Source organism: Amblyomma maculatum, chromosome 4 (genome assembly GCF_055883805.1).
Source record: "Amblyomma maculatum isolate TAMU_Amacu chromosome 4, ASM5588380v1, whole genome shotgun sequence".
In the NCBI taxonomy this organism is placed as follows: Eukaryota; Metazoa; Arthropoda; class Arachnida; order Ixodida; family Ixodidae; genus Amblyomma; species Amblyomma maculatum.
This window is the reverse complement of record NC_139347.1, coordinates 118,496,651-118,509,790: the sequence shown is the minus strand read 5'-3', so window position 1 is coordinate 118,509,790 and position 13,140 is coordinate 118,496,651. Positions and strand designations below refer to the sequence as shown.

Sequence of the window (13,140 nt, the reverse complement as noted above, 5' to 3'; positions counted from 1 at the left end):
ATATGAAAAAATTTCCAAAAGTGCACAAAAACTGAGTTGCAATGCTAGTTACTTCATATATGTGGTTAGAAGAAATGCTATCTTACTGCCAGGCAAGTAAAACAATGAAATTAAACAGTTTTTTTCTGCCTACACTTTTCTATTACTGGCAAGTACAAGAAGCTTCCAGGCCTCACCTGTCAGATAGCCTAGTCTGCTTTTTTCGCTTCGCTGTTGACGAGGGCTGAGCAGTGGGAGTGCTGGCACGTTCGGCTGCTGGAACGGGCCGTTTCCTCAACAGTGACAGTTTCCCAATGCTTGGCAGTGCTTGTAATTTAGGTCCAGACTCATCACACTGAGTCACGTCAACAGCAGCCGGGTTTTGTAAACACGGTGGTTCAACATCATTTTTACGCACACACTTTGGAACAGCAAATGAAGTGAGCAGACTGGGCGACCTCTCCTCGTCGGTGACAGGAAGCAGCTGGCAATGTGGTTCTGCAGTTGTGGATCGCTGGGGAGTCTCATTCGAAGCAACATATGCGGGCAGAGATTTGTCATGCTGCGCAGGACGAGCGAAAATGCCCCGCTGAAGGAGGCTAGGGGACTCCTGAGACACGAGCTCAATAGCCTCATCATTAACATGCTCAAGAGTGGCGACTGCTTCGCGTCCACGTGATTCTGCCACTGTCTCTCCAAAATGGGACTCTCCATTTGGAGCCATTTCAGAAAACACAGAATCCAGGTTAGCTTGTGCACAATCTCGCACACCATCTTTTTCCGCGATCACCTTAAGCGGCGGCTGGTATGATGGAAGTTCGTCATCTGTGCCATCGCCGTAGAGGTTGCATTCCAGTGTCTCGGGCACAGTCTGCAGTACAGCCACTGCTGGCTCCTTGACTCTGGAACTCGTTGATCCTCCGCACTCAACCATCTCTGGCATTTCCCTGCATCCCTCAGGCTCCCTGCCACCAACGGGAGACGGAGGCACCAGGTCGCCTGCCTCCCCAAGCGAGTCCTCCTGAAGGATGAAGTCCTTGGGGGAGCTGACAAGGTCACTTGACCGTGGTTGCCTCTGCCCATCCGGTGAATTATGGAAGGTTCTGGCCCCTCGTTCTGGTGTGACATTGACGGCAGAGCTTGCACTCCTGAGGCAGGAATAAACATACATACCATGACAAGAATGACAGTCAAAACCAGTGCAAAAAACTAGTTTCTGACATATATATATATATATATATATATATATATATCAATTACTTCCTTTAATCGCTTGAGCTAGAGACTAATGAAATCAAAGTGAGCAAATCACTGTACTACCCAACTGATGTTCTGAGAGCATCTCATTCCCACATCATCAAATAAACCTGCCACTGTCAAAACTAGGCATACCAATATTTTTTTCTACCACAATATTTTTAAACTGCATTATAAATTGAAATGTTTATGCAGAACTAAATAGTCATCATTTTATCAAGACATTCGAAGCATCTCTGCTCTCTTTAGTATAGTAATAGCTCAGCACCTTTCCAAAACCGAAGAGGGTTAATGGACATATAAAAAGAAACACTCCTCTGTAACATTTAGAGTAACGAAATGGAAGCACTGAATCCATCTGGAAAAAGCACGTTTGAACGCAAATGCAACTATAGCTGGGAGTGGCCGTGGAAGCCACTCCACTGAAGCATTCAAAGTTTGCTGAAACACTGGCAATTTTTCTCGCAAACTGCACGCATGAATAAGTTAGCAGCAATCAATCGTCAGCAACTTTTCACGGCAGCTAGTAATTTGAACAATGAGCATTTCAGACTGAACAAAGCTGGTCATTCAACAGCTTCTGCTTTGAAGTGAGCAAGGGTATCTGCAACAAACAACTAAATAAACTGGTGGCTCAGAGGCAGCAAATCATGCTGTTACCACAGTCGCACCACGCGCACATTCACGGTGCGTCCATACGCCTCTTCTATCATGCGGACAGCCACAACAAAGAGAAGATTGCAGAAATGCTATTAAAACTCATCCCCGTATGTTACACCAAGCCACACGGCGAATATGTGCTCAAATCCTATCGCACGTCAAACACCTTTCGCATCATGTGATGAAAACAAAGCCTGCAGAGCTACCATTTTGTAAAGCTATTCTTTTTTCTTTCTGTTTTCTCATTGCAATTTATGCACTGCTTTACATTTATTGGGGTACAACCAAGGGAAGTCAAACTAGAATTTTCCTTCATAACCACTTTTGCATAACAGAGAGCAGCATTTAGATCTCAGCATTTGCTTGCTATCACAATCACTGTGTTTCCAATGGCGAAACAGGTCAGGAAGTGGAAGCAGCCAAATAAATCAAATTCCTGATAAATGTGAACCTGACCCATGACACCAAAATAAGAGGCCGGATGATCCGTCTCAGACAATCATGTGGTGCATCAACTCGTCGGAAAGTGTATTTTGCCTTCCAGCTTTACTGCAAAGTTACTTCTGCAGCAACCATTTCAGGATATGACCACTGACCGAGATGGGCATTTCCAGAGTGTCTCAGGCAACCTCATCAAATACACCAGAGCGGCGGATGAAAATTGTTTGAATAAGGCGTGGAAATGCAAGCAAACTGCAGCGTGATACATGTCCGCCATTTCGGAAGGCCACTATCGAGCTCTGCTGAGCCCCTTTGGTGTTGCTCCATCCCACTGGGTTGCAACAAGAAAACATAAAAAGGGGCAGGGCAGAGCGGTAATGCCTGAGCGACAGTGGTTGCAGCGTTTTACTGCCACACACGGCCAACATCATGAAAACTAAACCACTGCCCAACTCCTCGGCTCAATCTTCCCCCGCGAAACCCTCAACAAAAATGAGGTTCAAATTCCAGTAGTTTAAACATAGGAAAAGAAATGTATGTAGCCACCCTACTGGCCCCGCCCTGCTTTGTTTTGTTTGGTCTGCATCAGTAGCTGTGTAACCCTTAATCTGGGGGACCGCAGGGCTGGTATTACATCGCAGCTGCTTGCAGACCAAAAGACAATGCTCCCACAGAACGGCAGACATGTCAGAAGGCCAGAGCCAGAGGAGTGGCATCCATAAGACGCAGAAAGTCGGGAGAGACACTCATCTCTGTTGCCTCCAAGTATCAAGCTTCCTTTTTCAAGCGCAGAAATGAATTCTGTAGGTCTTGGAATGAACATTTACTTCTGTGCTTGCCCTGGAGGTGATGCATGCACAGCAATAAAGACCACCCCTTACTTAAAAGTATACGATGTATACATGTCCAAGAGCAGACAGAAGTAAATGGAGCAAGCTGTTGCCTTCCAACACTTATTATGCCCAGCCCAATTGATATTGGCAGCTAATATTTGGTGTGTGAATGCGGTTAGCAGATGCTAGTGCACTGTCTCGTGGGCAAGTAATGTTACTGGTTACCCGATAGCAAAGGCGTGATTGCAGTTGGACCAAAAAGTATGCCATGTTTGCTTACGCATGTGCCTGTACTTTTAATGTTATCGATATACAGGTTGTCCAAGCTAAGTTGGGCAAGATTTTTAAAAGAAAGCTAAGCGTTCCTTGCACCTGAAATCATGCGAGTTGTCAGGAGCCTTGTGAAGAGCTCACTGGTATGGTTTAAATTCCGCACACTCTAATAATAGATCAACATTAACTGATTAACATTCTAAATATCACTCTAAATGTCTACGTATGAATAGGGAAGTCGTTGCGTGCCATGTGAATAGTCCAACCCAGCTGTCTGACATTTATTCAGCAACAATGGAAGCGCACGAAGCTTAGAAAACACCAGACGACTGCAGGCCCTGTGCCCCTCTATGTGCCATGATTACAGGCACTCTCGTTCACGACTTGATGCTTGGTTTTGCTGCTGGCCACAAGATAAGCATCAGCACCTTTTCCTGCTACACGTCAGCTGCAGCTCTAGCGCTTGTCTTCGAGCTAGCAGCAGAGCAAAGTTCTGTTGCAAGCATCACAAAAGCAGCAAATTTGGTGGTTCCTTACTCAGTCGTGCATGAGAGCACCGTAAACATGGCACACGGAGTCCACTGTCGTGTGGTATTTTTGAACACTTCATGGGCTTTCACTTTCACTTAATAAAAAGCGGACACTAAAGCTACCTCGCTGAGAGCATCTGGGTTGGGCTATTTTCGTGTGGCACTAACAAACCTCCTTATTCACACATTAGTGTTCACAGGGTTTCTAATGATACTCACTTGATTTCAGTTAAGAAGCGCGCTTAGGTTTTTGTTTTGTTTTTAAATCATGGTCGATCTTAGCAGGAGCAGCCTGTATAATGTATGCTGTATGCATACCAATGAAGATCGGGGAGACAGACCCCCAATAAAATGGTTTGGTTTTGGTTTCGGGGGTTTAAAATCCCAAATCGACTCAGCCTACAAGAGACGCCGTAGTGGAGAACTCCGGAAATTTCGACCACCTGGGATTCTTTAACGTGCACTGACACCGCACAGCACACGGACGCCTTGCTGGGATTCAATCTTGCATCCTTGGGAACAGTAGTAGAGTGCCGTAACCACTGCACTACCATGGCGGGATGAACGAACGAGCTTTAGTTAGTCTCCGACATGCAGGGATAATTTACACGCTCAGTATATCGTTGAAGAAAAAAGAGATCGCAAAGTCTAGGTGACTGTCCGTCTGGCAGTCGCCAGTGCCGTAAAAAGGTAGACACAGAAAAAATGTCGGGAAAGAGAGCAGGTAGTCCAGGAACGCGTACTGATTAGTCCTTAGGCAAAAAAGAGCAAATAAACAACCTTCACGATGAAGAACACCTATTCAAGACAATCCGAGGATCGTTTCAAAAGTGTAAGTCCATTGAGAAGTGCACGTCAAAGAACCCCAGGTAGTCAAGATTTCCATAGCCCCTCACTATGACATCCCTCAAAGCCTGAGTCACTCTGGGGCATCAAACCCTACAGGCCAAAAAAAACTTAATGACTCATTGTGAGTTTGAATGTGAGGTTCGCAGACCGCACATCATGCATATAACACCCAACCCTTTGCTCCCAAGCCTTTAGTTTATCAACGTACTTGAAAAGGTGATCAATTCGAATGCTTTATAATTAGAGGTATTGCATGTAAACTAGTTCATTCTTGCAAAATTGGCCAGCCTATGGTGTTCGTGAAGTGAAGGCAATAAACACAAAAATAAAATTCTAGGGGGTACTTTGGACCACTAAAGTGGGATGAGGCGAAAGCATCGGTTTACGGTGGTCCAAAGTTCTTCACTACAGCACCTTTTTCTCTTTTTTTCCTCCCATTTTCCTCCTTTTCCTTATGGCTGGGTTAAGGTGACCGCGCAGAGTTGTGACAGATACTGCGTTTTTTCCTTCCTGTAAACCAATTTGAAAGAACACTGATGCCTACTGCACTGAGTCTGCTTCTATATGCTGTGTGGTGCGGCGTTCGAGGAAGCGCCAAATGGAAGGCGCCGTATGGTTGCCTGGGTTGAACACCTGGCGGGGTAAGCTTCATATAAGAGTGAATCGCCTGGTGGCATCATCACTAGTCGTGACGTCATTACCGGATGTGACATCATTATGATGTTTATCTTTTGACTATGCTTTTGATGCTAGCTCTTGCGGTGGCGGGGAGCGAACTTGGCAGAGTGCCCGTGATGGCTTGATTGCACAAGCCTGGTTCGATTTGTCCCGCCACGTTAGGGCAGGTGGTGTCTACTGCCACAAAAATCATTGGAAAGCATGACAGCTGCAAATGCCGGTGTCATGATCACAGCTGACCGCATGCTTTCGTTGTTTCGTTGATGCAAAGATAGACTCTGGTAGAAAAAAATCTGCCACTTCATAATGCCCGCAGCCGCCATAGCTTGCGCTACGCCGCACGTTCAGCACGACAACAAGGATGAATGACTCTCGCAACGCATCGCACGTCACTCTCCGCGCACAGTGTTCACAACACACACTGGAGAAAGCGTTCAACGTTCTGTCTGCCACGGGCTGAGCTGGCTTGTCGGCGCATGCGTAGTGCGTGCTGCTGCAAGCGAAGACTGGGAAAAAGAGAGGAAGGGGAGAAAGCTCGGCAAAAGAATGAGCACACCCTTGCGCTTCTCTCGCTTTGTTTCCCCTTTCCCGAACACCACGGCTGCATTGGCTGCGTCTGCCTCGTACCAGCCGTTGCCAAACCGGTTCCCTCTCGTTCCTTCACACACATGGCTTGCAAACGTCACGTGCTTTCACGCGGCAAATGATCACCATCGTCACCACCCTGATCACCGCAGATATGCGCGCCTTTGAGGAAAGGGCGCAGAGCTCTCTTAGACCAGCCATCGCCGAACTGTTCTCTCATTCCTTCCGCGTGTGGCTTGAAAATCTCACGTGGCGAACTGCCGAAGGTGATGCGATCGTTTCTGGGGAAGGCACACCTTCCAGTGCGTGGTGCGGAGTTCGATATATCGAACAACCGGTGAAACTGGAGTTCAATGCACGATGCAGCTTTACTATACTTTTACATGGGATTTTCAAGGGGATATTCCACAAACTCGATATATCCAAAATTCGAATTATCCGGGTTCGATATATCTGGCTTTGACTGTACTACACCCCTGATGACATTAATTTCAAGGTACGCTATACTATACCACTGATGACGTCATCAAACTAAGCATTATGAACAGACAGACGAACACAATCATGGTCACAAGCATAAGCCATTAAAAACTTTCACATTAAAAAGCCTTCCTGAGTGGCCTAGCCAATATTCGGTCATTCCAGCTCCTATAGGTGGCGCGGCGGCAGCACGACATGGCGGCCGAGTCGGTGATAGTGCTGCTGCCAAATAGCGCACGTTTTGACAAGCGGGCCTGCTTCTTGATGTTGTGGCATCGTTCGTGTGAGGTTTGGCATTTAGATAAGTAGCAGTATGTCATATCAGTTATATATACGAAGTTATCTATAGTTTGCCAACAGTTTCAAAATAAACGTTCTATACGAGTGCGCATATGAATTCGCTGGCTTGCAAGTGAAAACTCCGTCCGTATTGCCGCATGTACTAAGCATGCCGCATTAAAAGGCGACAAACTCTTTAGGCGACAGTTTTTCGAATATTCACATTTTATTTTATGTGATATTTCAGCACGGCCATTGGGTATATACCGAGTATATTCACGTGCTCATATACCGAGTATATAACGGCTTGTTTGTCTTCAGCGCATATCATGAAGCAGTCTGAGGCAAACATATGCTACTGTCCAAAATATTAGGGAAACGGCCATTTGAGCTTAATGAAACCGCCGAAATTAACACCTGAGGTGTGTTCTTTGTACTACCGGGAGAAAAGCACTTGATCAAGTAGGGAGAAGACATCTGTAAAGAAATGATTGTGTTTGTTCAGATCCATTGCTCACCCCGTCCGAAAAATTAAAATACTACAACTAAAATGTTAGCACATTTCAAATATATCGCTCCCATTGCTCACCCCGTCGAAAAATGAAAATACATCTGAAGAATGTACGCATTTCATATTGCTATGTCGACGCGATGTGGCCAGGAAATCATGCTTACAAATCTTATCCTTAATTTCTATTTTTTTTTTTTTTCAATTAGTCTCGTGGTGATTAATCAGGATAAACTAAAGCTGACAGACAGCTGTACAGAATATCTGCCCGCGGGGAACTATAGATGGTTATTAATGAGAGAAAGGGCTACCTCTTTTGCACGTTCACCTTAAAAAATATCACCATACGTTTCATATCAGCTTGGTGTTTAAACACTGCAGCACTTTCGTGCAGGTACGATGGCATGATATTAAGCCCCAATCTAATGAGATTCGCGAGCATGAATGCACCGACGACATGGCGTTTTGCCTCAACAAAATACGTCGCTCAGAATCCACATGGGTTGTCAAGTCAAAACGTCTTACAAACCGGCCCAGCGAACCAAAACGCTACTTTTTACTCATTTGCTCCATGGCAGGAACAATATATTTGTTCTGTCAAAGAGTTTATTGATTTGCACATCTCGGAATTGCCAAAATATTCGTTTTCTGCTCGCATCTCCACGCTCCAAACCAACGCAGTCGCCCGTGCCGCGAAGAGCGACCACCGGCTTGCTGCTTTAGAAACGACCGAATAGCATGTTTGGCTTGGGACCTAAGGGTTATGGTTTCAAATCCTGCCTATTGCCCAAGATTTTTTTTTTTGAAGCAAACTCAGTTACTTTATAAAGTTATAGTATTTAAGACATGCAGCGGCCTTTAATTTGAATTGCCAGTAATGCTTTACTGACTTGTGCACGACGTCACATATAACATGAGCATTGTCAGATGTTTGAATTTCTTGCGCGAGGCCATGTGGCTGTGACGTCATGGGGTTTCCAATGCTGCTTTCTCCTGGTCTCTGACAATGTCTTTTGTGGCCTATGTGGCATGCACTGCTCTCACATTAACAGAAAAAAAAAATCATATTGTACCTAGGAGAACTTTGGGAAGAAAAGTAATCTCATCCCAGGCTGAGGCACATCCATCAGCCACAGCAAATGCCTGCTCAGCACGTATCAATTAGATGTAAGGTTAAACATGCAGAGAGGCCATTGTGCCTCACGAGCACAGAGGGCATATTAAGCATAGCACATGAGTTTCCCAAAAGATGCCCTTCCTCTCGCCCTACACCAAGTGCCCCTGCTCTTTATCTAGCTGAAAAAAAAAAGTTGGCTCTCATTAAGACTTAAGTGTGGAACATTTTCTGTGCTCAAAAACTGGCCACTGCCACTGCTACATCCGCATGATCCCTCACAAGGCTACCATTAGTTAAAGTTCAGTAAATATGGCATCTGAAAAATATGGTAAATATGACAAAATATGATAAAACACACGGCAAAAACAACCCTTTAGCCACCAATCCCGAGCTGTACTTGTCATGTCAGATTGTGCCAAAATCGCCAATGACGAGTTACACTTGTCCGGCTCAACATTGCGGTGCTGCCATATCAAAAGACAAGTTACGGTCGTCAATTGCATTGGTTGCGATTTTGAACACTAGAGGGAGTTAGCCGACCATAGAAAATGCCTTTTGCGCCTTTGGCGCCTGATTGAAGGCTCAAAAGAGTCATTTCACAATGTGCATGCACTGTGGGAGAGCCACCCTTGTGAAGTTGTTTCTTTTTTTTTTTAAACTTTTAGTGTTAATTCTAACCAGAAACCATTGAAGTAATATATTTCTAGAATCATAATTACATGAAGAAAATTATGGTCACTTAAAAAAAATTTGCGATTTAGTACGTTTTTCAAAAAATAAATTGGTGATTAAAGGGTTCAGCAGCTTGGACACAGAGAAGACCATTATTACGAGTCCACATTTGCAATTATTCCTGTTGACGCTTTGTTTTTGGACTTGAGACGCATTTGATAAGGTCCCCCATAAGCGTTTAATGCATAAACTTTCTAATCACAATCTCCATCTGCCTGTGTTCAATGGATCCACAGATTCCCAATCGACAAAAATTTGTTTCTTGCATTCCTCTTCGATGTCTCCCATCCCTTCTAGAGTACACCAAGGAACTGTCCTTGGTCCTCTTCTCTTCGTAATATATTTAGATGCCTTACCTTATAACATATCATCCGAAATCCGCCTGTTCACTGACGATCGTGTGATATCGTGTGATCCAAAGTGGCAACCATCACCAACTTCAACCAATACAAAACCGCCATCGAAGATATTCTGTATTCATATTAAATTTCATTGCCCACCCTTAATGTAATGTCCCCGGACCTTTGAGGAATAAATAAATAAATAAAATATATCGCCTAATAACTAATCACATAGATGCTTCCAGCCTGCAAGAGGATTGTAATAAAGTGCCAGCATGGTATGACTTATGGCTCATGACGCTGAATGTAAGATTTCCAGTAGTACTTGAGAGCGAGCTAGTTGGCTATACGACTTCGACGGCCTCTGGCGCTGCATTGTTATACACAAACACAACACACACGCAACAGAATTAAACCAAAACGTTCACATATGTGTGCATCATATGTGTGAACGTTTTGGTTTAATTCTCTTGTGTGTGTGTTGTGTTTGTGTATAACCATGCAGCGCCAGAGGTCGTCGAAGATTTCCAACCTATCTTTCCACAGCCACCACAACTAGCTACCTACCACTTACATGATTAACAGCAATCCTGTTGTCCTTTCTGGCTCCTGCATAATCTAACGATTTAACCAGGACACATTACGCTAAAAACATCACTAACTTGAATAGCCTACCTACAAGACCGTAATCTGACCAAAACATTAATATACTAGCACTATTTTCGGCCTTCATCATAGAAACTTAATTCTCATCCTTGAATCCATTCAAAACCATGCCACTAGGTTTATTCCATCTGATTACTCTGACAGCAGCAGTATTAAAGCATTAAAAGGACAGCTTTGTCTTCCCCCCTAGGCATCTTGTCATAAAATAGCGCATCTCGTTCTTTTACACAGATTTTATCTCTCACCAAACAACAATTATCAGACCATCCACCACTATTCTCGCAGTATCCACTTGAACGCCGTGTGTCTCCCCACCGCAAACGTGCACTGTTACATACCAAACTCATTTTTTATTCGCACTGCCAGCAAGTGGAACCACCTGCCCAACCACGTTACAACTGTCAGTGGCCCAGTCTTCAATCGAAGCCTATCAACAATCCTGCTTTCTAGCCTTCCCACATAATACCGTTTCCATGTCAGGCCCACCCCTCATGTAATGTCAAGGACAGAGACCTTTGAGGTGTAAAAATAAAAATACAAATTTCCAATATGCAGGGGCGGAAGCAGGCTCAAGCATTTCGGAACAGCTCAGGAAGCAATTAAAAAAAAACAAAAACAGAAAACTGCCCCATGATTTTAAGTAGCTCGTGTGCGGCAATGCCATTTCTTCAGCAGCATGCCACTGCAGCCGGACGCATTTTACTAAAACCAATTTTTATCAAAAATGTCTTTACTACAAGGAAGGAAAAATGTACACTCATCTACAGGTGATGAACTGAGAATTCTCAGTTTATTATATCCGAGTTTACTACAGCGGGGTTCTACTGTATAATGGACAAACGATGCATAACAGTCACACTCATTATAAGAGGACTAAACAATATTCGTCCAGGGCCGCAAAAAAAAAATCGTTTCGTTACAAAAAGAAATTAACGCAGCTAACCTCAGTGTTGCGCTAATGCATTGAACGATAATAAATATTGCCTAAAGTTGGCTGCACAACCAGGTTCTCCCATGGTCCTTATTCTTCCACAGCAGAACAGTGCATGAGCTACCCAGTCATTTCTGATGTTACACACGAAACATTTTAGAACTCTGGTGTTGGTTGTGTCCTCTGAAACACAGAGCAATATCTTGCAACCTTATTAGGGATGAGGGGATCGTAGGTAAACTTTCTTATTGTTTTGGCTCACAGCAATGCAAATTAATCCGCTTACTTGAAACAGCATCAGTCCGATAAAGTTTCACTGGGACACCGTAGTAGTTTTTGTTTTATCATAGTTTACATGTTCTTCCCATTCTGCTTGCTCATGAAAAGCCTAGCATTGCAGAATTCGCTATGGGCATGTGAATGGTATTAATATTTATTAAGGAGTTCAGTTTAAATCAAGACACCCTAAACTGCTTTTTTGAATTCCCTTGCTCTTCTTTTAAAAAGCAGTGTGCACCTTCTCCTAATGTTGAGAATGCATCTTGGTTGAACTATTTGTTAATAAAGAAATGTGACCCTGCATGGTAAATCTGAGACTGTCCCAATACAAAGCATATGTCTGCAATTGCAACAAAACAAGCACCATTAAAATATGTGCACTTATTGCAGTGCTATGCTTTCCACAAGCAAGATAATATGCTCAAAACAAACTTCTAAACTAGCATGTATTACTTATGTACATTACATCGTCTGTAAATGCATTTATTTGAAGTACTTAGATTTTGTTTTGGGGTGAAATATTTCTGCATAAAAGAGAATGAGTTTTTTAGATGCCAAAAACAAAAATTTTCTAAAGTAAACATTTTTTTTTTTTTTGCTGACTTTTGCAATCCGACACCCCACATTCCTTCCCCTTAAAGAAATGTTCCGCAAGTGGGCATGAAATGTGACAACATCCTCACCTTTCATGCTGCTCTTTCTCGTACTGTGCAATCCGGCCCTCTGCGCAAGCACAAGAAGAGAATGGTACATAAGAACAATTGCAGAGCTGTCACAAGTGGCACTTCGAAAGCAATCCCTACTTAAAATCACAGTTCAATTAAAACCAGAGTACATGCCATTAACCTATACAGATGTCATTTCTGCAGAAGATCTTTGACCATCGAATACTTATTCAACAAATTCTATTTGCCTTTCGAGGCACTTCCCTAAAGATGAGTTTGCTCCTAGTGGAGTATACAAGTCCTCAAAAGTAATATATCATCATCATCATCAGCCTGACTATACCCACTGCAGGGCAAAGGCCTCTCCCATATTTCTCCAATCAATTAACCCGGTTTTGTGCTAGCTACATCCATTTGACCCCTGCGAACTTCTTTACCTCATCTGCCCACCTAACTTTCTGCCGTTCCCTGCTACGCTTTCCTTCCCTTGGAATCCAGTTTGTTACCCTAAGCGACCATCTGTTATCCCCTCTTCACACTACATGTCCTGCCCATTCCCATTGCTTCTTAATTTCCACTAGAATGTCAGTAACTTGAGTTATTTCTCTGACCCACTCTGCACGCTTCCTAACTCTTAATGTTACCCCTACCATTTTTCGTTCCATAGCCCTCTGAGTTGTCCTCAACTTAAGTAGAACCCTCTTGGTTAGCCTCCACGTTTCAGCCCCACAGGTGAGTACAGGTAAGATGCAACTGTTGTATACTTTCCTCTTGAGCATTACCGGTAAGCTGCTAGTCATAATCTGCGAGTGCTTGCCTAATGCGCTCCATCCCAATCTTATTCTTCTTGTTATTTCCTTTTAATGGTCTGGATCTGCGGTTACTACCTGTCCTAAATAGACATATTCACATACTACTTCCAGTGCTTCACTACCTAACGTAAACTGCTGTTCCTTCCCGAGGCTGACATTACCTTTGCCTTCTGCATATTTATTCTCAAGCCTACCTTTCTACTTTTCCTGTCTAGGTCATCAATCATTCTCAATCAGAGTTACTT

At 43.8% G+C, this 13,140-nt stretch overlaps 1 protein-coding gene across 5 annotated transcripts in view; it reads right to left on the bottom strand.

Annotated features, from left to right (window-relative positions):
• LOC146192227 (uncharacterized) overlaps positions 1-13,140 on the bottom strand; it is a 78,290-nt gene that overhangs the window by 46,255 nt on the left and 18,895 nt on the right. For all 5 annotated transcript variants that reach the window (XM_084602391.1, XM_084602392.1, XM_084602393.1 and 2 more), the window contains exons 4-5: positions 12,102-12,141; positions 177-1,127 (exon numbers count right to left, since the gene is read on the bottom strand). In XM_084602391.1, coding sequence (XP_084458517.1) covers positions 177-1,127; positions 12,102-12,141 — 991 coding nt within the window. The remainder of the gene's footprint in view (positions 1-176; positions 1,128-12,101; positions 12,142-13,140) is intronic.